At 46.9% G+C, this 27,892-nt stretch overlaps 10 protein-coding genes across 10 annotated transcripts; 4 read left to right on the top strand and 6 right to left on the bottom strand.

The window, feature by feature from the left end:
- Positions 1–710: 710 nt before the first annotated feature.
- BHQ10_004557 (uncharacterized protein) lies at positions 711–5,730 on the top strand (the record flags this gene model as incomplete). Its single annotated transcript, XM_040876935.1, has 21 exons — positions 711–784; positions 840–879; positions 937–1,473; positions 1,534–1,884; positions 1,936–2,070; positions 2,122–2,188; positions 2,243–2,374; positions 2,429–2,781; positions 2,835–2,980; positions 3,031–3,138; positions 3,196–3,502; positions 3,564–3,717; positions 3,771–4,100; positions 4,150–4,235; positions 4,298–4,432; positions 4,488–4,720; positions 4,768–4,891; positions 4,941–4,986; positions 5,042–5,192; positions 5,244–5,392; positions 5,444–5,730. The coding sequence occupies 21 exons, from the start codon at positions 711–713 to the stop codon at positions 5,728–5,730; spliced, it is 3,945 nt and encodes a 1,314-aa protein (XP_040733061.1).
- Positions 5,731–6,876: 1,146 nt separating this feature from the next.
- Positions 6,877–8,870, top strand: BHQ10_004556 (uncharacterized protein; the record flags this gene model as incomplete). Its single annotated transcript, XM_040876934.1, has 10 exons — positions 6,877–7,010; positions 7,066–7,147; positions 7,205–7,295; positions 7,354–7,508; positions 7,566–7,593; positions 7,643–7,856; positions 7,910–8,104; positions 8,158–8,375; positions 8,431–8,497; positions 8,552–8,870. The coding sequence occupies 10 exons, from the start codon at positions 6,877–6,879 to the stop codon at positions 8,868–8,870; spliced, it is 1,503 nt and encodes a 500-aa protein (XP_040733060.1).
- Positions 8,871–9,359: 489 nt separating this feature from the next.
- Positions 9,360–11,129, bottom strand: BHQ10_004555 (uncharacterized protein; the record flags this gene model as incomplete). The annotated part of the gene is made up of 7 exons (XM_040876933.1): positions 9,360–9,388; positions 9,446–9,527; positions 9,578–9,636; positions 9,686–9,728; positions 9,783–10,372; positions 10,428–10,735; positions 10,801–11,129. The coding sequence occupies 7 exons, from the start codon at positions 11,127–11,129 to the stop codon at positions 9,360–9,362; spliced, it is 1,440 nt and encodes a 479-aa protein (XP_040733059.1).
- Positions 11,130–11,515: 386 nt separating this feature from the next.
- On the bottom strand, positions 11,516–13,638 carry BHQ10_004554 (uncharacterized protein; the record flags this gene model as incomplete). The annotated part of the gene is made up of 9 exons (XM_040876932.1): positions 11,516–11,671; positions 11,730–12,095; positions 12,143–12,233; positions 12,289–12,710; positions 12,768–12,929; positions 12,987–13,057; positions 13,119–13,289; positions 13,339–13,388; positions 13,478–13,638. 9 exons carry the CDS (start codon positions 13,636–13,638, stop codon positions 11,516–11,518), a joined length of 1,650 nt encoding a protein of 549 aa, XP_040733058.1.
- A 1,259-nt stretch (positions 13,639–14,897) lies between these two features.
- On the bottom strand, positions 14,898–15,651 carry BHQ10_004553 (uncharacterized protein; the record flags this gene model as incomplete). The annotated part of the gene is made up of 4 exons (XM_040876931.1): positions 14,898–15,137; positions 15,194–15,322; positions 15,370–15,509; positions 15,597–15,651. 4 exons carry the CDS (start codon positions 15,649–15,651, stop codon positions 14,898–14,900), a joined length of 564 nt encoding a protein of 187 aa, XP_040733057.1.
- A 554-nt stretch (positions 15,652–16,205) lies between these two features.
- BHQ10_004552 (uncharacterized protein) lies at positions 16,206–18,597 on the bottom strand (the record flags this gene model as incomplete). Its single annotated transcript, XM_040876930.1, has 3 exons — positions 16,206–16,472; positions 16,528–18,176; positions 18,258–18,597. 3 exons carry the CDS (start codon positions 18,595–18,597, stop codon positions 16,206–16,208), a joined length of 2,256 nt encoding a protein of 751 aa, XP_040733056.1.
- An 889-nt stretch (positions 18,598–19,486) lies between these two features.
- On the top strand, positions 19,487–20,329 carry BHQ10_004551 (uncharacterized protein; the record flags this gene model as incomplete). The annotated part of the gene is made up of 3 exons (XM_040876929.1): positions 19,487–19,647; positions 19,699–20,229; positions 20,278–20,329. The coding sequence occupies 3 exons, from the start codon at positions 19,487–19,489 to the stop codon at positions 20,327–20,329; spliced, it is 744 nt and encodes a 247-aa protein (XP_040733055.1).
- A 244-nt stretch (positions 20,330–20,573) lies between these two features.
- Positions 20,574–21,067, bottom strand: BHQ10_004550 (uncharacterized protein; the record flags this gene model as incomplete). Its single annotated transcript, XM_040876928.1, has 4 exons — positions 20,574–20,728; positions 20,784–20,922; positions 20,975–21,019; positions 21,065–21,067. 4 exons carry the CDS (start codon positions 21,065–21,067, stop codon positions 20,574–20,576), a joined length of 342 nt encoding a protein of 113 aa, XP_040733054.1.
- Positions 21,068–21,410: 343 nt separating this feature from the next.
- On the top strand, positions 21,411–22,409 carry BHQ10_004549 (uncharacterized protein; the record flags this gene model as incomplete). The annotated part of the gene is made up of 5 exons (XM_040876926.1): positions 21,411–21,424; positions 21,490–21,574; positions 21,623–21,648; positions 21,709–22,210; positions 22,266–22,409. 5 exons carry the CDS (start codon positions 21,411–21,413, stop codon positions 22,407–22,409), a joined length of 771 nt encoding a protein of 256 aa, XP_040733053.1.
- Positions 22,410–22,900: 491 nt separating this feature from the next.
- Positions 22,901–27,327, bottom strand: BHQ10_004548 (uncharacterized protein; the record flags this gene model as incomplete). Its single annotated transcript, XM_040876925.1, has 11 exons — positions 22,901–23,627; positions 23,711–23,794; positions 23,860–23,919; positions 24,344–24,428; positions 24,494–24,681; positions 24,737–24,897; positions 24,963–25,077; positions 25,805–26,080; positions 26,135–26,166; positions 26,224–26,694; positions 26,758–27,327. The coding sequence occupies 11 exons, from the start codon at positions 27,325–27,327 to the stop codon at positions 22,901–22,903; spliced, it is 2,769 nt and encodes a 922-aa protein (XP_040733052.1).
- Positions 27,328–27,892: the final 565 nt, after the last annotated feature.

Here is a 27,892-nt window from a genome sequence, read left to right as displayed (position 1 = left end):
CATAATATATGCTATATACTAAGTAAGTAACTACCATGTACCCTATATAAAATTTACGTCCTTGTTGGTTGGTAAGGGGCATATCTTCTGTCAGACAGCACATTAAATTAATAGATACTCATACAGCTCCACGTTTTGAATCATCGGTATAAATCACGACTGTATCGGTCGTTTTATACACGTATCAGTAACAAGAGCGTAAGTTATATGTTCAAACGTCAACGTAGTACGGCGAGCTTTGCAAGTATGAATTCTGCCCTTAAAACACGGTCAAGAACTCTCAGTCACATATAGCACGGTTCTACACGGTCTCCAGCTCATCACCAAGCATAATAGACATGCTTTCTCAACGCCGGCCTAATCAGGTCTGATCGCCCTCAGTTCATAGGTATGATCGTACGTGCGGTCTTTCGGAACGTTCCGTACAATACACACCAAGATTACAGAGCTCCCGCGATATGATAAGCAATGATGGCAACCCACTCTTGCCCTTCGCCGCTATTCCACCACCACGACAAGTCAAAGATCACTTCAGATTGATCTTTACTGCTGCACACGACACCGCATTCCAACCCCCCCGTGCTGGATGTTGTCGCCGGGGAATAGCTATATTACGTCATGTGCCTCCATTACTAGGCTGGGCTAAAAATCTCTAAAGCTCCCGCCGCAAATATAGACCAAATCAAATCGTTCAAAATCTCTGCAGCAAAATGTCGCGGCAGGGCCCAAGTAATGGGTCTTGGGTGGCCTCTAATGGGTACAGGAGGAACTCCATGAGAAGCAGGTTGGTCACAGTTCAGAAAGTCTAGCCACGGATACTTACTGAGCATAACTACCAGTGTGAGCATCGCGTCCGATGTGGAAATGGCGCATGACGAAGTAAGTACTTTTTGGATTATTGAGCTCTCTGATAGCAAGCTAATAACTCTTTAAAAGGTTTTCTCTGGACCCATGTCCGAGAGCGTGCCATCGAGCATTGCATCCTTCGCCCACCGTCGTCCCCGTCAAGACTCGATAGTCACTTTCACCTACCTCACGGAGGACGAAGACAATCTAGAACAAGGCCCCGAAGAAGCTGTTGCATACGACAGCGATCTAGAGGATGGAATTTTGTTCAATGACCGCGACGGTGTCGAGTCTGTTGTTTCACTTTCAAAGCACCACCGGCGATCTACAGAGTCTTACGTATCCGCCGAACATCCGCTTTTGGATAGGCATGAATCCACTCAATCATTCCTGGAACGGAAAAAGGCTGGTAATCGCATTAGCCAAAAGATTTATATTGCGACGGAGGACTTGACCGCAGTGATTACCGGATTCTGTACAAACACCTACGGTTTTGGGCTATACATTTTTCTGTGCGTGATCTCTCTGGGTGTGGGCTATCTCGTCCTTCGTTGGATACCAAGGTGGCGCCTTCAATTGATAGGGACCACCGCACCGCTCAAGGACTGTCGATGGGCTGTGATTGAGGTCAGTCATTTTTCATGTAGAGGTTGCGATGTGCCGCAGGAGCTAACATGGTTTTTGTAGGATCAATATGGACAATTCAATATTCACCAGGTCTCTAAACAGCCCTATGGATCCCCGCTATCTACCGTCATTGACGTAGTATCACTCGGCATTCGCGCTGATAATGATGAAGAGAATGACCCAATTTTGACTCATCTTAGGCTTTTGGAGTACAGGTATCTACGTTTCGTATATAACCCTGTGGACGATACATTCCAGTCCGTCAGTGGCTGGAAAGACCCTACATGGACGAGTACCAAACTTATGCGGTCAGGTTTGGATGCCGACGAGAGAGATAATAGGGAACTTGTATTTGGCCAAAATCTGATCGACGTGCAACAAAGATCAATGCCTCAACTTCTAGTCGACGAGGTAGGAGTTCCGTGTCATAGAGGGATGTTGCTGACTAACAATCATGTTTAGGTGCTTCACCCTTTCTATATCTTCCAAATTGCAAGCTTGACCTTGTGGTCCATGGACCAATATTACTACTATGCTGTCTGCATTTTCCTCATTTCTGTCTTCAGTATTACTGCAACTATACTTGAGACACGCTCAGTAAGCAAACCCGATAAATACTGTGTTGTTCAAGATGACTGACTTGGCTAGACAATGGCACGCCTGAAAGAAGTTTCCCATTTCGAGTGCAATGTACGAGTTTTGCGGAACGGATTTTGTAGGTGCCAAATGGCCTTTTTCACATTGAGCGTGTATCTAATCATACACACAGGGCGAACGGTCTCATCTGTCGATTTAGTTCCAGGAGACGTCTTTGAAGTCTCGGATCCATCCCTTACCCAGGTGCCATGCGACTGCTTGCTATTATCTGGCGACTGCATAATCAACGAAAGCATGCTTACAGGTGCGTAGTAGTCTTTACAACGTGTAATGGTGTATTCTGACAGGTATCATCAAGGTGAATCCGTTCCTGTATCGAAGATACCGGCTACAGAGGATGTACTCGACTATCTTGACCTGAAAGCCCCTTCTATCAATCCAACAGTGGCCAAGAATTTCCTCTTTTACGGCACAAAGATTATTCGGGCAAGACGGCCTCGCCAATCCAACGATGATGTCGAAGCTGTTGCTCTCGGTATCGCGTTACGAACCGGTTTTTCTACGACCAAAGGCTCCCTTGTTCGCTCAATGCTCTTCCCTAAACCATCAGGATTCAAGTTCTATCGCGATTCGTTCCGGTATATCTCTGTTATGGGAATTATCGCATTACTCGGCTTTACGGCATCCTTTGTGAACTTTATCAGGCTCGGGGTAAGTAAATCAGATGTGGAATCACCATGCTTGACATCATCTAACTCTTGTAGCTTCCTTGGCATACTGTTGTGGTTAGAGCTTTGGATCTCATCACTATCGTCGTCCCACCGGCTCTTCCGGCCACTTTGACTATAGGGACGAATTTCGCTATATCTAGGCTGAAAAAGCAGCAAATATACTGTATCAGCCCTCAAAGGTATGCCAAACACTAGCTAAGCTTTGTATAATTCTCGCTAATTGAATCAGGGTCAATGTCGGAGGCAAGCTAGACGTTGTCTGTTTTGACAAGACGGGCACTTTGACAGAAGATGGACTGGATGTGCTTGGCCTTSGAGCCGTTAACAAAGACAGAAGGTAATTAGCAGAGAGTCTCAGGTCTCCCGTATCAGCTCTTACTGACTGTGAATACAGTTTCAGTGACATGTTCTCAGATCCCAATGATATGGTGTCGGCTGCTCGCTCTCAGCGAAGCCCTAATATGGACTATGACAAATGCCGAGACATAATTTGTACGATGGCTACTTGTCATTCCCTTCGAGTCGTTGACGGAGAACTTCTCGGGGATCCGTTGGACATCAAAATGTTTGAATTCACGGGATGGACATTTGAAGAGGGTGGAAACACCCAGGTTGAGCAACAAGAGGACGCTACCGGCGATACTATTATACCGTCTGTGGCAAGACCTCCAACTGGCAGTCACGATTTTCAAAAGGACCAGGTTCGTCTTGGGACCCGTTCAGGACCATAGTTGATGACCAGTATGCTTATTCTTCGTCTAGGTCCCACTAGAACTGGGTGTTCTTCGGTCATTTGAGTTTGTCTCACACCTTCGACGTACTAGTGTCATTGTACGACAATTTGGTGAAAATGGGGCTAGCGTGTTCGTTAAAGGTGCGCCTGAGTGTATGAAGGAGATTTGCCATGCCGATACTCGTGAGTATAAATTACTTTCTAGTTTTGAAAAAGCTCTAACAACATCTTATTAGTTCCGCCTGATTTCGAGGACCTGTTGAGCCATTATACGCATAGGGGATATCGTGTTATTGCCTGTGCCGCGAAATATGAGCCCAAATTAAGTTGGAGGAAGATTCAGAAAATATCTAGAGAACAGGCTGAATCCAGTCTCAGCTTCCTAGGCTTCATTGTCTTTGAAAACAAATTAAAAGACACAACTACGCCGGTCATCACAGACTTGAGAGAAGCCGGCATACGCACTGTCATGTGCACAGGAGATAACATTCTCACCGCCATCAGTGTTGCCAGGGAATGTGGACTCATAGATCGAAATTCGCCATGCTTTGTTCCCCATCTTGATAGTAAGTACATAGCTCTTCCGACAAGATGAGGTGTGTCTAATTCATCTAGGTACTCATCATCTGGATCCGAGTGCTTCTTTGACATGGGAAAGCGTGGATGACCCAACTGCAAAGCTTGACGAGAAGACTCTTATGGTGAGCATACCTTACCCCACTGATCACCTAGGTCTTCCTATGTACTTATAAGAGGATACTAGCCCGTGTGGAACCCTGCAACGCATGATGTCTCTATACCTTTGAATAAGCTTAATGCAGATTCATATTCGTTGGCTGTCAGTGGAGACATATTCCGCTGGCTCATCGATTACGGCTCCGAAGATCTGATAGAAAGAGTGAGCAATATAGAATGTATGAAGTGGAATGAAGATTTGACTGACGAAAGTTCAGGTCCTCGTCAAGGGTCAAGTATTTGCTCGAATGTCGCCTGATGAGAAGCATGAGCTCGTTGAGAAGCTTCAATCATTAGATTACTGCTGTGGATTTTGTGGCGATGGAGCCAATGATTGCGGTGCACTCAAAGCAGCGGATGTTGGTATTTCATTGTCAGATGCTGAAGCCTCGGTTGCTGCTCCTTTCACCAGCCGCGTATTTGACATATCCTGTGTTCCGATATTGATAAAGTGAGTGGCTCGAATCTATTGCATCTACACTTTTGACCTTTTCCTAGGGAGGGCCGAGCTGCATTGGTCACAAGCTTCTGCTGTTTCAAATATATGAGTCTCTACTCCGCTATACAGTTCACATCTGTCAGCTTTTTGTATACATCTGCGTCGAATTTGGGTGACTTCCAGGTCAGTCTCAAGATCTTCTGCGCAACGATTATGACTAACAACACGAAAGTATCTCTACATTGACTTGGCCCTAATATTGCCAATTGCCATATTCAGTAAGTTTGAAGGGATCAATCAAATATAAGGAGATTTTATTGACTTGTCATCTAGTGGGATGGAACGATCCGTTTCCAGTACTATCTCGAAAGCGGCCAACGGCCGACCTTGTCTCTCGAAAGGTCTTGACACCTTTGATCGGCCAGATAATACTTGCAGTTTTGACACAATTGGCTGTGGTTGAGACTGTTAGGACTAGACCTTGGTATGATTATATTAATTGATTCATCTGGATGTCGGCTTACATGCTGGATAGGTACATACCCCCGAAGGTCGATGTCGAAGACACCAACATCGAAAATTCTGAAAATACGACATTGTTCCTTATTTCGTGTTATCAGTATATACTTTCTAGCGTTGTGCTGAGTGTTGGACCACCATTTAGACAGCAAATCTACAAGAACGGTTAGTACCTTCGATACCACATCCGAATCTAGCTTGCTAATACACATTTAGCTCCTTTCCTCGTCACACTATTCCTGACACTCGCACTTTCGACCTTCATGTTGAGTGAAGCATCAGACATCGTCATGACCGTAATGCAATTGACACCGATCACTTTGAGCTTCGAGTTCTTCATTGTGATTCTGGCTATATGCAGTTTTGCAGCGTCATGGGTTGCGGAGAACTACGTTTTTCCTGCCCTCGCCCGTAACATCGGTCGTGCAATTACTTTCGTCCGACCAAAAAAAGAGAAGAACCGTCGTCGATATAAAGTTCTCTTGGAACGGATGAGGTCGTGAAAGGGATGTGATACGAACTGTACTATCATCGGTTACATGCGTCAATAGCCAGGTCGGCCATGATCTCAGATCTATTTGAAAACCTACTGTATATATAGATCACATAAAATTGCAGTCTTGTAAAAAGTCATGAAATTCCTGTTTAAATATACAAATCTATGAGGTCCGCAACTTCCCTCTACCGAAAAGACACTGATATCACGTAATACACTATGATAGAGATTGGGAACAGGACTTGAAAGCAGGCTGATCTTGCAMCCCGCCACTAGATCAATCATATGAGGATGTCCTTAATGCAAAATTTCCGCATATTTTTTTCGACTCAACGAAGGACGCGGCGAGGGTATCGTTTCGAGAGGGTAAATCAATGATCCCAAGGATGTTTCCAACCAAGAAGAGCCGGGCCGTCTTTCTTTGCGCGGTACATCAACTACGACGAGCAATTAGTACACATCACCAATGATTTCCTGAAGCAAGCCCTGCGTTGCAAGATGCGGATGGATGAGACGTACGAAAAACCACATGCTGGCTCCCAATGCGGTCGCAGTGAATCGGTACAGAGGCCGGGCCGGATGAACGTGGATGGGGTGTTTGCCAGACATGGCTGTCTATTGTGTTTGGTTAGAACTCTATCAATCGACTTTATATCGACTAGCAGAAGGAATTGACTCACTTGTTGTCTGGGAACGCCACTCGAAATGTGATTCTTGTGAATTAAAGATGGTGTAATGCTCCAGGACGGTTGTCCAAGCGGATGTCTCGACGTTCCGGATGTGAGATCACGTGATCCTCTAGCGGAGATCATCGCTCTAATCTTATCTGCCGCAGCTAGCCTTGTCGAGACGTTCATCAGTGAGCTTATACAACTCATCAACATTGGATTGCGCCAGACACATGTTTACCATCACAACATAAAGGACCAGGTATTCCACAGGGAAAATTCCTTTATCTGGACTTCCTTTTAATAACGCGTTTTCTTTCATTCACTTGACAGAATGACTCCCGTCTTGGTTACATGATACCTCAATCAATTTCCTCAGCGTCCTTTTGTGCTTGGACTGAGCTACAAACGCTTCGGTCATTGTCTCTTTGCTCAGTCGAGATCCACGTCGGTTTGGTTTCAGTTCGAAATTTTCAAGCGCGAAAATGGCCCTAGAATCATCTCCATCATCACAACGGCCGTCTCTAGAACGGTACGAGGACGGCCAAGCACGTTTCCAAGGATGTTCGAAAATAGGCGACTTCGAGTTTTTGGAAAAGCTGGGTGAGGGTACATTTGGGTCAGTCTATCCCGCATATAAATGGGGGCATAATTGACGTGGTGATTTGATGAAGAGAGGTTTACAAAGCTCGAAGTAAGAGAGATGGCACTGTTGTTGCCCTGAAGAAGATTCTCATGCACAACCAAAAGGATGGTGTGAGTATGACTTGCGGTACCGAAAGATACGAAATGATCTAACGGTTTACTGTTCAGTTCCCCATCACCGCATTGCGAGAGATCAAACTACTGAAGATGCTCTCCCATCCAAACGTGTTACGCTTGCCTGAAATGGCAGTGGAAAAAAGTAAAGGTGCTCGACACAACTGCGCGTCTGACTTGAGCTTAGCCAACAATCTACATAGGTGAAGGACGGAAGAAGCCGGTTATGTACATGGTCATGTTCTACCAAGAACACGACCTGGCGGGGCTTCTTGAGAATCCGAATGTCCATTTTACGGAGCCACAAATCAAGTGCTATATGCTGCAATTGCTAGAAGGAGTGCGCTATTTGCATGAGGTTTGCCTGTCCATCATGTTTGCGTGGTCAGCATGACTAATGTATCACCCGTTATAGAGTGGAATTCTTCACAGAGATATGAAAGGTTCGTCTTGTCAACCACGCCAAAGTACGGTTTCTGACTTGTATGGAAGCGGCGAATCTTCTTATTAGCAACAAGGGCATCCTTCAAATTGCCGATTTCGGTCTCGCACGCCCTTACGATGAAAAGCCCCCACAGCCTGGAAGGGGTGGCGGCGAAGCGAAGAGAGATTACACACCTTTGGTGGTCACAAGATGGTATAGGCCTCCGGAGCTGCTTCTCCAACTACGTCGGTATACAACGGCGATTGACTTGTGGGGTGTTGGGTAAGATTGCTGTCTGTATCTGATCATGTTCACGACTGACCTTACTTATCTAGATGCGTGTTCGGCGAAATGTTTAAGGGCCGTCCAATCCTTGCAGGGACTAGCGATCTCAATCAAGCACAGTTGATCTTTTCACTTGTTGGCTCTCCGACAGAAGAGACTATGCCTGGTTATACTTCACTTCCTGGGTGTGATGGTATCAAGGATTTTGGAAACAAGCCTGGAAATCTAAACCAGGTTTTCAAGGAGTAAGAATATCAATCTAAATCATTCAAAGCTCTAATTTTAACCTACCGAAAAGACAAGGACCGTTGATGATATCCCTACTCAGTGAATTCCTGAAACTCGATTGGCGGAAAAGAATCACTGCCGTGGATGCTTTGAAACATCCATACTTTACCAGCCCTCCACTCCCTGCTCGTCCTGGTGACATACCCCAATTTGAAGATTCACATGAACTTGACCGTCGACAATATCGACAAAAGCCGAAACCACCTGCCCCTCCTAATGGCGCAGCAGGTGAGAGCGACTGGTCGACTGGACCAGCAGCTCGCGCTGCTGCCGGACAAAGCAGTCGAGTTCCTGGTGGTGTACAACGCGGCGGCCCTGCTGCTCGCGGGGACTTCCGTCGAGCTCCTGATGTACGTTCACACTCCCTCCTTTTCGGGTCGAAATCAAAAACTAATATATAACAGGACGGGCTCCCACCAAAACCCTCCCCAGTCTCACAGCCAGGATGGCCCAATCGCAAAAACGACAACCGACCCCCTGACCGCCGCCACGGCGGCCGTGGCGATGGAGGACGACTTGATACATACGTACCCAGATACGACGGCCATCACAACAATAACGCCAATAACAATAGCAGCAACAATAACAGAAACGGCCAGCATCATCACTTCGACAACGGCCCTGGTACGGGTTATGGCGGGCCGGAGAATAGCCGATACGGKAACCGAAGTAACAATTCCAATTCCAACAATGCCCGAAGACGAAGTCAAAGTCCGCCGATGAGGGATAGGAGTCGTGAGGATAGTTATCATCTATACCGTCGATAAATTATACTTACACTAGGGGCTTTTCTTTCTAGGATCAAGGGGGATTCTTTTCCTGCTTTTTAGGGGTTAGCTACCAAGGCGAAGCAAGATAGAGCTTTATTATTGTACTTTTATCATCTTTGAACAATATCAACTCAAAGAATTATTGATACCATATTGAACGAAAAGATCCATATAGGAAAGCTCTCAAGTGCATGATGTCACCATTAATGAATGAATAAAAACAGAACAGCCGTTGAGGGATATAATCGTAGAATAAAACAATATTGAAAAACATGATTCTTTTCCAGCAGTACAGTCGAACATGACTGCTTCTAGCTCTTTTCTTTGTCGTCAAAACTTCAAGACTTTTCCTTTCCAATTGATAAATAATCATCCCCACAACGCCGGACCATGTTGAAATGTCTAATAGATCTCATAACGGGCATCTAAAGTCTATTCTAGTCTAATAAAGAATACGTGTCCTGATACGGGCTGTAGGAAGGTCAATGTTAGCAGATGATAATCGAAGCAGCGATGAAAGAGACTCACATGAAAGACTCTCCAATTTGGCATAAAGATCTTTGATAGTTGGTGTGTCGACCTTGCTGATATCAGCCATCAGGTAGGCGACCTAGAACTTAGTGAGTAGAGTAATCATGTTGTCAGCTTTGAGTTACTTACATCGTCTCTGCTATCAGTCATCTGTTTATCAACATTGTGATCACCGAGAATTTCGTTAACTAGAGCTGTGTTAGACACTGTATTCCCAAGACCTGAGAGAATACATACCTTTTCGGAGCACTCCAGGCACATTCTGGTGAATATAGATTACCTGTAATGCATATTTAGTTTCGTCATCACAAGTGATAGGAAGTAGACTACGTACTCGGGCATGATCAGGCTCATCGATGGTCAATGAACGCAGGTTGACTTCTGGCAAGTTGACGGCTCCAAGGGTTGAACCTTCATTGACGTATTTCACCAAAGCCTGGGCAACTTCAATACCAATAGCACTCTGGGCTTCTTCGGTGCTACCTCCAATGTGAGGTGTAAGAATGATGTTCTTCAAGCTGCGAAGGTCCTTGGCCCAGGCGTTGAGATCGTTTTGGAAGTAATCGCCATTTCCAGCAGGCTCATTCGGGTATACGTCAAGAGCGGCACCGGCGACCTTTCCAGCGCGTGATGCCTCAATTAAAGCAGGAATATCAACCACGCTTCCACGGCTAGCATTGATCAAGTAGCTTCCGGTCTTCATCTGCTCGAACTGCTTTGTGCTGATCATGCGGTGGGTTTCGGGGATCTCAGGAACATGAAGAGTAATGAAATCGGCTTCACGGAGAAGGTCTTCGAGTGTAGGGACTTGTCGAGCTGTGCCCATGGCCATCAAGTTGACTACATCGTAGTAAATGACGTTCATACCCATTGCTTCAGCCAACACGGACAATTGTGAACCGATATGACCATATCCGACGATCCCTAGAGCATTTATAAGACATTGGCGATTGTAGATAGAACGACCGAAGTAACATACCGAGTGTCTTCCCACGAACTTCCCAGCACTTGTTGCTAACCTTGTTCCATGTACCATTGTGCATCTCATTTGAGCGGTCACCGAGTTGGCGGGCTAGAACGACAATCTCGGCGATGACCAATTCGGCGACACTGCGGGAGTTGCTGAAGGGCGAGTTGAAGACAACGATTCCATTGTCGGCAGCAAACTTCAAATCAACTTGGTTTGTTCCAATGCAAAAGCAGCCGATGACGATCAGGTTCTTCGCTTCCTTGAGAACTCGCGCGGTGAGTTGTGTTTTTGAACGAATGCCAATGACGTGGACATCTCTGCATCCGACTGTCAGTATACATCAAGAAAGCTTCGTTCTCGATTTGAGGAATAAAAATCATACCTGATCTTTTCAATGAGCTGGTCCTCCGGTAAAGAAGTCTTCAAAAATTCCACTTGGTACCCTTGGGCGGCGAGAATGTCACGACCCGTCTGGTTGACATTTTCCAGCAGCAAAATTTTGATATCTTCGGTAGCAAAGGGCTTCAAGTGCTTTGCAGCAGAGGCAGCAGCAGCAACGGACGCCGCAGTGCTGTGGGCAGCAGCAGAGAAGCCAAAGCTGGAGGCAGCAGAAGCGATGGGGGCTGCGGGCGACGTCGATAGCCCGAGACTGCGGGACACTCGGTGGGCTAGGTCATCTTGGGGTAGATTGATATCCCTTGCGGAGGACATTTTCTGTGTTGGTCTGGTTGTTCGATAAAACAGTCAATTGATTGATAGTTCGGAATACAGAGAGAGCAGGATATTCATTGGAATAGAAAGAAAGGAGAATAAGTATTGCCACGAAGGAGAAAGAGTGAGTCAACGGCGATTGCACCTTCCCTGTGCTCCCCCACCTTCAACCACCGCCAGCTCCGTTTTCGGGCTCCGGAGAGAACTTTTTTTTCCCTCTGGCGTCAACTGATGATGCTCACTAATTGCCCATGGTGACTCACTTGGCGACTACGCGCGCAATATTTTACGCTCTTATGCTATTGGATATCTCGATTGACAAGCTATGAACTACCGCACCTTTTGCATGATGTACTCAACAATATGTCTTGACACAACACAGCTTTCTAAACCTTGAGATCCTTGAGCTGCTTTGCAGCTCCAGCCACGGCACCCTTGCCCTTCTTAGCAGAGGTCGTATCCTTGGGCAGTTCGCGGGTGAAAGGGAGGAAAGCGGGAGCTCCGGGGATGTATTTCCGGAGAGGCTCAGGAACATTGAAACCCTATTGAAGTAAATGTTAGCTCAGCGGATTACCAGTCTTTACAAGAAGTATGACTTACATCCTCGGTCTGGTAGTTCTCCAAGATACAGCACAGTGTTCGTTCAGTGGCACATAGAGTAGCATTCAAAGCGTGAACGTAGGCCTTCTTCGAGTCGGCTTTCTTAGCACCGAAGCGAATCTCCAATTCCCGGGTTTGGTAATCTGTGCAGTTGGAGCAGGAAACGAGCTCCTTGTATTCACCCTGGAAGGGGAACCAGGCTTCGAGATCGTATTTCTTTGCGGCCGCGTTGTTCAAGGCACCAGACACGATCGAGACAACTTGGTAGGGGAGACCGAGGGACTTGTAGAACTCCTCCGAGGTAGCAATCATCTCGTCAAAGGCCTCCCACGATTTTTCGGGCTTGGTCAAGACGAATTGTTCAATCTGTGAACGTGAGTGACTATGCATAAAGCACGATGCAAAGCAATTACCTTTTCGAACTGATGGACACGGAAGATGCCCCAGGCATCTTTTCCGTGAGAACCTGCCTCTTTACGATAGCAAGTACTATAGCCAGCATATCTAAGAGAGTCAGATATATCAACTATTGAAAAAAGTGTCATGGAAACAGACTCACTTCACAGGTAGATCCGTCTCCTGAAACCACTCCTCGCTATGCAAAGCCGACAATGGCTGCTCCGAGGTCGCAATAAGGTACTTGTCCGTATCCTTATCCTCGCTCTCAGAAACCTTGTATAATTCCTCGTCGAACTGCTCTAGTTGCGCAGTCTTGGCCATAGCATCCTTCAACATGAAATGCGGGGGCTGGTTGGGCTTGTATCCTTTGTTGAAGAGAAACTCGAGACCGTAGTTGACAAGCGCAAGATTGAGGAAGAGACCGTAACCAGTCAGGCAGTACCCACGATGACCGACGATTTTCACTCCGCGTTCGGGGTCGTAGCCGTCTAGTCGGGTAAGGACCTCGTGGTGGGAAAGGCAATCGCGCTTCTCGACCACGACGTTTTCAGGTGCCCAGGTTCGCTCAATGACATTGTTATCCTACCAAACCATGATATCAAAATTATACCCATACGATGAAGTAGCGACGAAACCCACCTCATTATCGCTGATAGGAACTGAGTCATGAACATAATTTCCAATAGTCTTGATCTTCCTATCACGCTCCTTTTCCTTTGCAATCGCGTTCTCTTCGGCCTCCTTCTTTTGCTTCTCAAGGTCGATCTTTTGTTGTAACAGTTCAGAGGCGTCCTCCTTGTTCTGATTGCCCAACATATCAGCAAGGGCTCACACTTCTCATGTCCGACTACTACCGACCTTTTTCTTCTGTCCAATTTCCTTTTGCACCGCGTTGGCCTTGGAGCCTATCTGTGTGACTTCGTACCTAGCTATTTTCGAATCAAGTCAGTCAGCTTGAGCGCCAAATGCATTCACAGCAGAATTGCATACCTCGTCGGGCAGCTTCAAACAGCTCCAAAACCTCTTCCACCACGCTTTCTGGCGCATATCGACGACGCTGGCTCTCCCTGATTTTGTTGAGATCACCGCCACGGTCGGCGACAAAGTCGTTGATGTCCAGCATTGTGATTGAGGTGAGAGGGGAGTCTTGAGTCGTCTGTTCTGTTGGCGGGGTTAGTATGGTGTAAAATAAAATCAAAAATGGCAGTACCTGAGAGAGGGGGCGGGGAGCCAAAGTTACAGGCGGGKATGTACTTGTATCTGTACGGTATCGTTAAATACGCCGATAAGACTGATAACGATTTTACTGACTCAAACATTTGAACGACTTTTGCTTGAATAATACATACAAGAGGCTCCAATTCTCCTCAATACCATGCCGGAATCCATACAATCTGGAGGCAATCTCCACTTCAAATCTCTCCTGTTCCTTGGGCTCCTCCCGACTCTCCGTGAACATATCTACCCCCGCAAAATCATGCTCAAAAGAAGGCTCACCATCTCCCCTCATATTCGCAAGCACTGCTGTCGGAAATGCCACCTCAACAACTCATCTGATACACGGTGTGGGTTTTTCGGGTCGTGACAGACTGGATCTAGTATCTTGCCATCGATGCCACTGGGATCAATCGCGAAATATATAACCTTGTAGCCATCCTGAAATCAACGTATCGGCAGCATATTGTTACATGCCGTACCAGTTGACGAAGTGCAAAAAGTCACTTACATCTAGATTCACGGAGACATCGTAAGAATTCCACTCGGTGTGTATATGCACTTTCAGAAGTAGACCATTTTGGCAAGAATTGATCTTTGCAGCTGCGCTCCTACGGTCCATATCGGTAATCCATCTAGCATAATCATCTTTAATCCATACATCTTCATGCGCAAGTGGGAAGATGTGATCCGTCTCAAAGCTGATCCATCTATTGTACTCTGCCGACAAGTTTGGGGTACCAATTATCACGCGCTTCCTATCTCGTGCCCGAACTGCATCCCGGAAAGCGTTCATATTGGGCCGTCCGCTTGGAGAACCGCGTGAGTAGATTCGTTGGACGTAGGGTTCTCGGGTAAGTTCGATAGTGCCTATATAATTAGACACTTTTGCATTTAAGGAGCTCCAAACACGTATATACCACTGCTATAAACATCATAATCCCCGGGCTGAAGCGCGTTATTCGTAGGAGATATAATCCGCTGAGAAGCTCGTGCTTTGACTTGTCTATCAGCGATTTCTGCAATCAACAAGACATCGGTCAACATCCAAAAAAACACGGCCTCGGTCACGGAGCCATACTGGTACGTCCCCCCTAAGCAATCACTGCTGTCGCCGTGGTATGTGTCCATTACGACACCATTTCCGGTTCTCTGAAGGCATTATGCGGGATTCATTGAAGGACAGAAAAGTCGTTGGCAATACTAGGCGGTGTTGATGTTCACCTTAAAGGAGCCAGGTGCCTAGAGATGACATGATGCTAACACCGTTGACTGAAAGTCATGACGGAAGCCAGAATAGTATAATTAGTATAGGTTCAATATAATCAACCAGAGTGAAAAATCGTCATGCAATTAGTGGTAACCATAATCAAATCCCAAAGATGCAGCCACAACCAGCGATTTATAACCCTAAAGATTAATCAACAACCAACCATAAAATACCAAAACACACCTCGTCAACGACATATCAAATACGCAACTGCAGAGTATCAAGCAAACAGACCCTGCGCGATTCATATACAAAATTTCCAACACCCAGCCCTAAATCCGATATCACATAACAACACACTTGCTATCTCCCGTCGGCTGAGAGGGGTTCTGCGACTTCTCAATCTCGCCAATCATCAGATCAAAGGCCTTGGCAACATTATAGTCGAGTCGGGCACTGGCCTCTGTGAAACCGCAGTTGAATTGCTGCGCTAGTTGGCGGCCTTCTTCAAGCTGGACTTGTCGTTGGTCTGTGTTGAGGTCGCTCTTGTTGCCGACGATGACCAGTGGCACCCAATCCGCGCCCTATTCCGGCGATGTTAGTATAACTAAAAGCTTGGTGGAAGCTGAGAGGAGAGTACCAGATGGTTCAAGATTTTATCACGAATGACCGTCACCATGTCAAAGGATTGGCGCGAGGCCACCGAGTATACAATGATGTAGCCATGGATACCAATGAAATGCTTCGAGTTCAAGATACTATATTCATCCTAGACAATGTCAGCGGGGTTGCTGGGTAAAGAGGAAATCTGCATACCTGGCCGGCAGTATCGACAATCTCCGTCGCGTAATCCTGGCCCTTGTGCTTGATAATGCGACTGAATGTATTCTCAATCGTGGGATAATAACTCTCCACAAAGTGATGGTCCACAAAGCGCACGGTGAGCGATGATTTGCCTAGTTGCGATAGAACGATAAGATTAGCGCGATACCGCACATTTATAGATTTATAGACAATACAGCCAAAGAGAGATATCGACTTACCGACGGAACGACTGCCGACTATGGCAATCTTGCGCTGTTTGGGAGGAGCAGGCATTGTGTTTGCTTTTTCTTCTGTCTGCTGGTCTTTCTGGGCTAGGCTGGGCTTGTGGTGCAATCGCCAACGATCAAAGCGCAAGTCGAGAGCGCTTGATTGAGCGATATTCCGATGGTGACTCGGTGCAGGGATATACGTTGTTTGAACCGCGCAGACAAAGCAGATATATGGCCAGGCTGGGAATACCGCGTATATGGGACGTAGTAGTATGTGGACTTGAATAGTTAACAAGCAGAGAAGTGGTTAAGCGGTGACCGTTAACCAGACATGCCTACGGAATACGTAGTATTATATTGGCTGGCCTGGACCGGTGGGGACCGATCTGGCCTGCCTTCCGTCTGACCTTTGAACCTACTGTATTTTAGTATTTACTATGTACACAGCTACTAGAATGAATTCGCCGTTACCATCAATTGACGCATCCATGGACTATCTCATCAATCGTATACATGCCATCCAGCCTCATGAAATACAAAATACACCAAAGAACGAGGGTTGCGCACAGTAACATGCCATATCAATGACGTCAACCATTTATATTATCTGCAGCAACATCAAGTGCTGATCGCGTGGATCTCATTGAGGATGCGCTGCAGTCGACCTGTAAACTCCTTGACCGACTGCGACTGCTGGAGCTCTTCGTCCACTTTGCGATGGTAATGCAGAAACTCTTCCACCGTGGCCAGCACTTTCGCCAAGCCCGTCCCCTTCATGGCTGCTTTGACCACGCCGTATGCTTCTGGTTCAAGGCAGAGGGTACATAGAAGTATAGAAAGGTATCCAAACGCGACATTCGAGTGTGTTTGGACCACTGAATCAGCCTATTGTTACCGATCTGTTAGTTTTGGCTTGAGCATGTGAATATGATCAGCTTACCTCGGATACGCTGCCTAGACCCCGGGTGAATATCGAGAGAAGGTGATCGAGAAGTGATTGAGATTCTTCCATCTGGACCAGGATATTCCGTCTCGCAGATTCGCTGACCTCGGTCAAATTGATTAGAGCTCCTAGTGCGAGAATAACAATATCCAGCGAATCCTTCTTCTCATCGATAAAGAAATCTCTGAAAGTCGTGTCGTAATTTGACAGAACAATGATCGTCAATCCATGTATTACTTCAGGCGTTGCAAAATGCTCACAGAGACTTGCACTAGCATTGGTGATATTCAGAATAAGTCTGAGATGTAGTGTCAAGAGCTGGATATCCTGGGGATCGGTTTTGCGACTCAATGAAGATAGCAGGTGGCTGGACTCGGTCAGAGGTAGCAGAACATCCTGCTGCGCCTTTCCTGTGATGTCCGAGGTCGTTGTATATGTTTCCAAAATAGTAATGATGCTTTCAATAAGGACAAAATTTTCCGCAGTAACATCACGATTAGTCGCATCTCGCGTGAGTTCTAACAGAATCTTAACCAGATGAGACACGACTTCCTCTGGTATTGTCCCTGCGATATCCTTTTCTCGCGCTTTGCGAATAGTCGAATATAGACAACGTAATAATAGGCGGCGGGGGGATAACCTAGACCATTCTCGCTCATCCAATCCCGAGACACGGCCAAATTCAGATGCTATTTCACGTATAGCTGCCTGATTGACCTTGGAAAGAGAATAAGCACGCTGTGAAACAAGTTTTGTGACACTATCGTCCAAGGGCAACAGCGCAGATGCCAAGGTAATGAGTTTTGACCAAGCACTCGTCCAAATGACGGAAGGAATGTGATTCAACCGAAGAACTAGCGCCCAAGAATACACAGACAGCAATGCCGAGATCTTATCAACCTGAGGCGACATGAAATTCGCTAATCGGTCGAAACCTCTGATTTCAACGAATTGCTGCGCAAATCTCTCATCGAGTAATTTCTCACATAGCGTAACGAAGCCGCTGCGTCGGACGGAAGCAGAGCGGTCCTCTATATCTTCAAAAATGGAATCGACAAGCCCTTGAAACCGAGCATTCACTCCTGCTCGACGTAGTTCATGGATACTGCTGATGGTTCCCATGCTTTCGGTTTGACTGGGATCAGTGTCGTCTTTCATAACAGGCTGTAAGGGCATTGACAGTAGGCTAGCTGAGAAATCTGTTGCGGGATCATCGCCAGCATCGCCATGGAGATCAATATTGCGGAGGAATGACCGTTGGCGCGCGTAGGTGACTTTTGGGCTTGCTGACTGTGGCGATGCATCGATCATGTCTTGAGTCTTGTGGTTCCACTTTAACGATATTTGACTATCATAGTACGAACTCTGTGAGTCACTGGCCACCGGGGTGGTCTCTCTTGAATGTCTGGCGTCTATTGCTTGTTGCGGGGAGTCATGCCCACTGTTCGAGGCCTCGGAGTCGTCTTCACGCTCGTCAAAGGAGCCTAATGCATCAACCAGACGTCGCCGTAATGGAGTGATTCCTAGATCGCTCTGGTTGCGCGTGAGAGAGGGGTTATTCGACGTAGATGGGTGGGAGGAACGATCTGGCGATAGACTGAGCCTGGTATCTATGCTTTGCGCCAGATAGGTAGCATCTGGTATATCTGATACGGAACGACGTAGTGGTTCTCCTTTTTCTAATGTAAGTACGAGATAATTAGATTGAATAGGTTTGATTCACTTACGGCGCCCGTATGTGGTTTTCACAGGATCACGCCGGGTCCGCTGTTGATGACTCGTCACAGTAGTCACCACCTCCTCCTCCTCGTCATCGGTCGGTGTGAGTTTTCGTCGTTTTGGCGACCTCAGGCTTGGTCGGCTGGGTGACTTGAGTTCAGGCGCATTGTCTTCTGCTGTATCGCGCAAGTTGCGGGGTGGAGTAACAACTCTAGAGCGTCGCGCTGTCAAGCCATTGCTGTTTGGATCTTTCGGGGACTGCAAAGTTTGGGATCGCGCCGCTCGATTGTGCGCCGACTTGCCATAAGTTACTAGCCTGCGAGGTCGATCGGGTAATGTCCAGTCCATCTTGTGCGAGAATTATGTTGAGCCCATTGATCGGTGTATCTGGGACGCGCAGGTCTGTTATTTTGCTGATTGCTTCTGATGTACCGATGTCTCAGACTGTGAAGTAGTCGTCGCGGAGAACGAAGTGCCTTTTGTACCGTCGCTCCATGCCAGACACCGTCTTGAGGTGGGGGTTTTGTTGGTGGATCGTCTGATTTCTCCGGCAGGTTCACGCTTCAGACGTTGCAACTAGCGTCGTGAAATATTCTCGCTGGATGACGGCGTTTGTGTAGAGTATGATTTCGTCCGGGTATCAGAAAGTGACGGAGTTCGATATCGACCGCATTGAGAGGGAAGGTATGCGTACGGTGTGGATCATGAAGTCATGGAGGCTCGATGTGCTCGGCCAATCAGACTGCTGTATCTCATCCCACACTCTGATCAGTCATCTTATCTGCATTTTGCCTGGACCGGCCTGCCAAAGAATTGTTTGCATACTTTTCACAAGACTGCCAAACCACTCCAGCTCTAGAGGTACTGCTTAGATACCAATTGTTCAAGAAAGGGCAAGCCTGCCGTAGTCGGTGTCTACACAGTAATCTCCAGTCAGATAAGGTTGACTTCGCGGCGGACTCCGTAGATACTAGGATAGAAGTAGAAAGGCAGCAGACTGGCAGTAAAGGTTTCGTGATAAGAAAAGAGTCAGCTGATGCTTGAAACGAGCCTGACTTTTGAGGCAGGTCCGATAAAGGTCTTTCCCAAATCTCCCAGGAAGAGAAGGTGGGCAGCGGTGACTGTCTGACCGTTTGACTGAGCAGCGGGCTTCTTAAAGTTTCTCCACACTCGATCGATCTTTGTCCTTCCTTCAATCCCTCCTCCAAAGTGTTAAACATTCACTTACGACCCTACCATGGCCTCAACAAGACCCGAAAATGTGCCCTCGCCAGCGCAAGGCGTCGGCCCATTCTACAGACCCGAAGGCGAAAAGCCCACCGCAACCGTCTCGAAAGAAGTCTCCTTCGAGAATGTCCACGTGCTCCCACAGACTCCGCAATTGATCGCTCTTCTAACGTACGTATTCCGACATATGCATGCCGCTCGACTGTGCTAACGAGAAGATAGTATGATCAGAGACCAGAATACCCCGCGCGCCGACTTTATCTTTTACTCGAATCGTATTATTCGTCTTTTGGTCGAAGAGGGATTGAACCATCTCCCCGTCGTGGAACATTCCGTCACAACGCCAGTCGGACGGTCGTACCTCGGTGTCAAATTCGAAGGAAAGATATGTGGTGTTTCTATTATGAGAGCCGGTGAGGCTATGGAGCAGGGCTTGCGAGATTGTTGTCGGTCCGTCCGTATCGGCAAGATTCTGATTCAGAGAGACGAAGAAACTTGCCAGCCGAAACTCTTCTACGATAAGCTCCCCGCAGATATCGCGCAGAGATGGGTTCTTTTGCTTGACCCGATGTTCGCTACAGGCGGTTCAGCCACCATGGCTGTGGAGGTCCTTAAATCAAGAGGCGTGCCGGAGGAGCGTATCCTCTTTCTCAATCTGATCGCCAGCCCAGTGGGTGTGGCAGATTTCGCTGAGCGGTTCCCGAAGTTAAGAGTGGTAACAGCTTTCATTGACCAGGGACTGGATGAAAAGAAGTATGTTCATTGTCTGTTCTACGAGTAGTGTTGCTAATTTCTCTACAGGTACATTATCCCAGGACTCGGTGACTTTGGCGACCGATATTATACCCTCTAAGCTTAGAGCTGTCAGCATGGTTTTGGAGCAAAGTTGGAGTTGGTCTAAACAGAATTTTAGTCGATTAATTCGATGTTATATGTCATTCTTATACGAAATAAAGATACTTCCAGATAAGTAAAGATCAAACGCCGCGCCAGTAGATGACTCCCTCCTCCCATACCAAGACAAACAATTGTTCATAAATATAAAGTGTGTATCAATATTTGACAGTTCAACCAACCTTCCACAGTGGTTTCACCGTTCAAAGATCGGGAGCCTCTAGATCTGCCTCTGCGGGGGAACCGCGCGAGTATACGGCTTGTGAGTCGGAGGCGTCGTACGTATTTGCTTTTGACTTGGCGACTGCATCGCAAGCATCAACCCAGTCGGAGTATACATCGACAGCGGCGGAGAGATCTGTATATAATCAATCAGACGTGAACCCTTTAATGAGTCCGTCAAGGCCACCTACAGTTTATACCAGTCTGGAACCTCTGGCCGCAGACTTTGCACGACAGGTTGCCGAGACCGAGTTTCTTGTCTAGCTTTACCGTGATCGAGTTCTCGTGGTTACAGAAGAGGCAGGCAAAGGTCGTCGCAAGCGGTTCTCTCTGCGGACGGTGTTAGTTCCGGGCTGACAAGCGAGTCTTGAGGGTGGCGCACCTTCTTTGGACCCTGAGGGCCTCGACTCGACTTCTTACGCTTGCCCTGTTGATGTTAGTAAAAGCCACGTAATGAAGAAAAAAAGCATACCATGATGTGAGTCGGTGTTGTTTGGTGATGAGTAGATAGTTAGCTAGGGTGTACAATGTAGTTAAACTGGTAAAGTAATGACGATTTGAGACTTTCTGAGTCTGTGATTGGTCAGAAATTATCACACGACCACCAATCAGCAGCCACTGCACCAGTCCTGTCCGGGCTAGATGCAAGAGCCAAGATTGACTCACGTGACATAGGCTTAGGGCGGAGCCCCGTCGAGAAAGCAAACCTCGCTTAGCGCAGATTGTGGGATGTTTTTCAGAGAGGTTTTAATCTCAGGCTCACCAACTGAACCGATCCGTGACAGCGAGCGACCACCCAATACTGTCTCATCGCAATCATGGCTGTTGGAAAGTAAGCAATTCATTTATTAACGATGCGATTATCATCAGATCTCGAATTAATCATTTATTGCTCAGGAACAAGCGGTTGTCGAAGGGCAAGAAGGGCTTGAAGAAGAGGACCGTGGATCCCTTCTCTCGCAAGGATGAATACTCTGTCAAGGTACGATTGCAGAACGGCTTCATTACGATCAGATGCTAATTTGAACAGGCTCCTTCCACTTTCCAGATCCGAGAGTATGCTCCCGTTGAATTCGAGACTTGGTGAAATAAGACGCACAAACTAATTGATAAAAGTGTTGGAAAAACCCTCGTCAACCGAACCACCGGTTTGAAGAACGCCAATGACTCCCTCAAGGGCCGTATCTTCGAGGTCTCGCTCGCCGATCTCCAGAACGACGAAGACCACGCTTTCCGCAAGGTCAAGCTCCGCGTCGACGAAGTCCAGGGCAAGAACTGCCTCACCAACTTCCACGGCTTGGACTTCACATCCGACAAGCTCCGCTCCCTCGTGCGCAAGTGGCAATCCCTGATCGAGGCCAATGTCACCGTCAAGACCACCGATGACTACCTCCTCCGTCTTTTCGCCATTGCTTTCACCAAGAGACGCCCCAACCAGATCAAGAAGACCACATATGCCGCTTCTTCCCAGATCCGCGCTATCCGCAAGAAGATGACTGAGATCATTCAGCGTGAAGCCGCCAGCTGCACCTTGTCCCAGCTCACAACCAAGCTCATCCCCGAGGTTATTGGACGGGAGATTGAGAAGTCCACCCAGGGCATCTACCCTCTCCAGAACGTGAGTCACCACGATTTATCACTATCATTCGCACCCATACTGACATTTTTTTAAGGTTCACATCCGCAAGGTCAAGCTCCTCAAGTCCCCCAAGTTCGACCTCGGTGCTCTCTTGAACTTGCACGGAGAATCCACAACCGATGACCAGGGCCACAAGGTGGAGCGGGAATTCAAGGAGACCGTCTTGGAGAGTGTTTGATTCTAGTCTAAACAATTTCTAGCATCAAATCAAACGTTTATTCAAAAAGACTTACTCATAAAAAAACTTGTTTCCAAAGGATTCCAAAAATGTCATGACGGTTCTCATTTTCTTCTTGCTTTGCGTTTAACGAAAATACCTGGTAGTTTAGAGGAGCACATAGGGTTTCTTGAAGTATTCCAGTGTGGTCTATCGGTATTCATCTATGGTTCTATGATACTCTTTCTATCAACGCTGTACGGTAGTGATTCAATATCATGATGATATTGTATTTTATAAATGACTCTTTTCAGCCATATGTAGATACGGAACACTTTGCAAGACGCGAACGCCTAGCCCAAAGTAATATGGTACGCCTTACCAACCGACGTCAAAATCGATCCAGTATAAATCTTACTATTCACCGCAATAGCCAAGCCATTCGCATATCGAAGCTGTAAAGCTCCCCCATTGCGCGATGTGTTAGTAGCACTCGTCATCGCACCCTCACTTCAAGCAATGTCAATCACAAGATTGCCGTGAGCAACGAGGCCCTGAACAGAGCCAATAGGAATCGTAGACGGAAGTGCCGGCAACAAATGGACGATTCCAATATGACTCTGTAGCAGCATCTCTGACACCACTGACAAACAGAAATTATCATCAATCTGAAACTGATACGGTCCCACGGAACCCTCGTTGGTATTGTACAGATTGTAAGGGGTAGGGTACACAGCAAACCATTCGTTGAGTTGACTCCAAGCGTCGTCACCGCGGAATAGACGCGCATACTGGTTGATGAGCCAAGTACGTGACCAGCCCGTTGATCCAGAGCCGTGCAAGACGCGGCGGTCCAAGAGGACTTCTGCTGCTGTGCCCAGAGTTGAGTTCAATAGCGGACTGAATTGTCGTCCTGGCATCAGAGCCCACAGCGGAGAAAAGTGTCTTTGTCCAATGGCAGACTCTTCATACTCGATTCGCCATTCGAAGATCTGTCCTAAGGAGCCGATATGTTGTGGTCTGATAGTTGGTAGAAATTCCTTTGCAGCAGAGACAATATCATCGTCAAGACCCAGAATTTTGCCTGCTTCGATCGGATTATTGAATACTTCAACAATCAACTGACCATCCATGGCGGGGGCAATATCGACTGCCACGTTTGAGCCGGCATCAGTAAAGTCATCTGGGACAATGAAAGTATTCTTAGGAGGCAACGAGGGACCGGTAAACGTTGTATCCCTCATACACAAAAGTATAGCATTGATAGAAATCCACCACATCGGTCAAAAAGGGGTGAGCTGTGTCTTTCAGAAATTGCTTACCACTGGTGAAGCGGTAATGGTCCATCATATGCCATGAAAGCCACGCCGCCCCCATCGGCCACATTGTCGATGCTGTATAATTGTCTGTCGAAGCCGGGTCACCCCAGAGGTCCAAATTGTGATGAGACACTGTCCCTGAACAATTGTACATTGTCGAAGCCAAAGCCTTGCCACGAGCATTTGCAACGGCCATAAGATCGAACACGGCTCTTGCGTGTCAATTAGATTCGTCGGCCCAGCTGGCCAGTAGTTCATTTCAATGTTGATGTGATTGTGTATTTACCACCCATGGAGGGAAGGTTGAGTTATTCCAGATTCCTTGTAGATTGGCAGGAAGTGATTTGCCATTCGTATCTGTTCTCCGTGAAGATGCGACAAGAAGATGGCGGCCAAAGTTGAATACCAGCATTGTCAATTGAACATTGTTTGATGTGTTCCTGGCATTAGCGATTCGTTGATCAGTTGGGAGGTCGGCCTAACAACTAGGTGAAGTGCCTAGATCAAGAGTAACCCGTTCTAACAATGTACTTGCATCCGCAATCGCGGAAGCTTTATTGGCATCGTAGCCCATCCCATATGCCTTGTCTATTTTGCTTCTCATTTCGGCTTCCCATTCGGGGTTGCGTGGCATACCTGAAATTTGTCTCGGCATCAAAGTACATATCTACCACGGTTGCGCCTTGTATTATCAAAATTGGGTCTGATGTTGTAGCAGAGCCTAAGTGAGTCAGCCTGATGGACGAGCTTACGACTAAGGAGTGCTTACCAGTTTCGAGCACAAACCGAGCCTGGCCAGTCCATAAGATTGGATCTTCGGAGGCCCAACGTGAACGTATTGTTGTTTGACGTCGCAGCACCCAACCAAGGCTTCAACGTTAATTGTGCGATTTATTGTGATTTTGAGATTCAAAACATCCGGGAAGCTGGCTGTGTGTATCTTGCCACTAAAACGCCCTGCTGATAGCTCTCGACTGACGGATCTAATCAGCGTAAATCCACTCCGGTACCTAGGAGGCGTATACCTACGTAAAGTTAACACCATCAACTTGATATGTTACTCCTGTAATTCCTTGTTTTGTATCAAGCCACCGGATGTAGTCCGACATATCCGCAAAACTATGACCGAAGTCAGGAACTATATTCCCGAAATAGCCATACGAGCGTGGCGAATTGTTGGTGGGAATCATCTGAGCTATCGTCAACGTGTTTCCCTCCGTTTGATGTTACCGTCGAGAAACAGTTCGCGAATTACCGACTCATTGACAGTGATGTTGGTAGGAGTGTAGTTCTGGTAAGCACCGGTCCAGATGGAGTTCTCGTTGATACCCAAGACCTTTACGCCATCACCGTAGACTGCTGCACCCAGTCTACCATTACCAATTGGAAACCTTCAAAGGTAAGCCAACGTCCAGGCTGTTCAAACCACATGTAGCAGCTTCCATCGAGAGTAGAACATACAGGCCATTCATGCATGAAAAATAGGACTAAAAAGTTATGAATCTCCATTATTATTGAATTCATTAACCTGATTTCCAGGATATCACCAAATAGTATAAAAACAACTTAGAGAAGGGTGTCATAGAAGAATATCGAAACGTGTCTGAAGATTGTTGTTCGGCTCTTTTTTGAAAAACTTTCTTACAATCGACAGACCCGGTATATTCGATGCCCGAAACCGAGGTAGATTACCTCGAGACTTTAAGAAACATTCATGCTGTAACAAGTTTAATCGTGGCGCGTCTATGAATATTGCTGGAAAACCTCCATCAATTTGTGCAGATCAGAACATTAGCCGGTCATTATCATCGCATATTAACCGGCCATGGTGAAATGGCAGATTGACTTGATATTTACTCCGTTCTTATTTCTGTTTCATGTTACATCGTAACAGTGTATGTGATCTTGCTCATGATGATCTTCCAAAGACTAGCCGAATGTGCCGATTCGGTAAACATAGATTCGTAATTTTTCCCGGTCCGATTCGATCACTCAGGAACTAGTTTCAATATCTCAAACTCCTTATACTTCTGCAAATACGGTGGTCCCCTCCTCCAAGCTTTCAATATTCGAGACGGGTCTGATGGTCTCACAAACTTGCCAATCAAGCGCTGGATTGCTGGCGACGTCCTGAACATCGGATCAAAGACTAGTAGATTGGCACTTCCGGCAGTGTTAATTTCAAAGCCGATTATTGTCAAAGAGTGACCTTGATGTTGTAGGTAAATGGGCGGAAGAATAGTCTCTAGGATTTTCTCGTCGCTTTCTAGGAGTGATGTAGGACAGCCGGATCGGAAATAGTTTGCTACATCTTGTAGGAGCATGTCGTAGGCTCGAAGTCCAGGACTAGAAGCAAAAGCACCGGGGATGCATCTATGACTAGCGGTCAGAAGGGTTTGTAGAGTTTGAGAACTGAGGATCACTTACTTGATTCCAAGACTCAAGAAAAGAGCCTGGGCCTTTGTATTTGAAGTCACGTTAGTAACATAGCCAGTCGGTGTTGATGTGAAACATACCTCTGGAGTACCAATATACTTTCTGGTCCCCTTGATACCGCCAGTCTCGATCCGTCCACTACTATTGAACCCCATATCCCATGCCTGCTCAATCATATTTTGCAATTCCAATATCGAGGGTATTCGGCCAGAAAAGTGCTCGTGGCCTGGTATACGAGCATCGATGATGTGCGAAATGAGCATCTGGATATTCCTATAACCGCAAAATCCGCCTTCTCTCATGAATTTGAAGATATGACGAACCCGAGGACTGCAGAAAAAAGCCCTCTGGACACTGGGATCATCTCGACACAACTCAATCAGCGTTGGAATAACTTTCGAGGTTTCGTTCTCGGCGATATCTTTCTCCTTGATGAGTGATCCGTTGGGACCGATCCTCGTTTGTGTGTTTTCTATATGACCAGACAAAAGTAATTTCTGTAACCATGAAGGCATCTGTTTCTCGTGGGCGTATGGACCCAGTTCTTTCCGCTTAATCCGAAAGTCAGTATGCCCGCTAAAAGACCTTGCGCATTAAGGAAGAGGAAGACCTACGCCTAATCTTCTGATACCCTTGTGTCCATGCTGACTTGATTTTGATGCCTCATGCTTTTGTCTTCGACGATTATTTGTACTCTTTCCTTTGAGCACGATATCTTTTCCATGTGCAACTATGTCGTCTTGATGTAGGCCCGGATCGTCATTGTCATCATCAAAGTCATTGTTGGCATCGTCCATCACTTTCATACTCGCCGCGCCATGTCCACCATTATCAATAGACTGTAGACGAAGATCACCTGTCTCATCTAGGGCTACTGATTCTGCCACATGCAGATCCAAATGCAACTGTAATTCGGTCTTGGCGACTTCCTCGCCACAGCCGTGGGGGCAAGTAATATAGAGATCATCGGTGTCCAGAACAGCTACAGGATCGCCTGGTTGTGCCGCTTGTAGATTTCCTTCCGCTGCCGCCCAGTCTTCTGGTATATGTGTGGGCAGAGATGCAGCTGGGTCTTCAGGATGACAATAAGCCACGTGCTGGCTGAGGAATTCCGCGTCGTAGTCTTCGAAATCGCAGAATGGACATGACAGAAGAAAGTCCTTTGCTGTCTCCTGACTACTCATACTAATTATCTTCCTTTGCTCGACAGTCTGCTGCGTGTAGGATATTCCGAGGTGTCGTTGACTGGAGATGATGTTCTGGGGAAGGTGGAACAATCTTTATCCCCGGAAATTCAGGCACCTTCAGGCACATCCGCTTAATTACGTATCATCGAAGCAAATTTACCACATCAATACGCTATAATCATCACCCAATTGGCAGTCATTACATAGTACATTCTTGCTGGGGCACAAGATTTCTTGGGGTTGCCTGCCAGTTCAACTATCAGTGACCCCTTAGGCCCTTAGGGTTACATATGAAGCTCCCGTGAGTCATGAGTCATATAAAGGGTCTCAGCACATTCTCATCATAATCTACATGAAGCTTTAATTTCCGTCCTGACTCACTCACAGCCCTATCGACCGTATCGTCACTGCTTAGCGACAAAAGCAGTCTGATTGGGCAGGCGGAAATTTCGAGGGGCAAACGGCGACGGCTTACATAAGGCGCCTACCTAAAGAACTGACTCACAGCGGGGCCGCATTCGCTCTGTCCGCAAAGAAATAAATCTGAACTGCGGAATCGGCC

The sequence above is a fragment of the Talaromyces amestolkiae genome (genome assembly GCF_001896365.1).
Source record: "Talaromyces amestolkiae strain CIB chromosome Unknown scaffold7.1, whole genome shotgun sequence".
Classification (NCBI taxonomy): domain Eukaryota; kingdom Fungi; phylum Ascomycota; class Eurotiomycetes; order Eurotiales; family Trichocomaceae; genus Talaromyces; species Talaromyces amestolkiae.
This window is presented reverse-complemented; position numbering and strand designations above follow the sequence as displayed.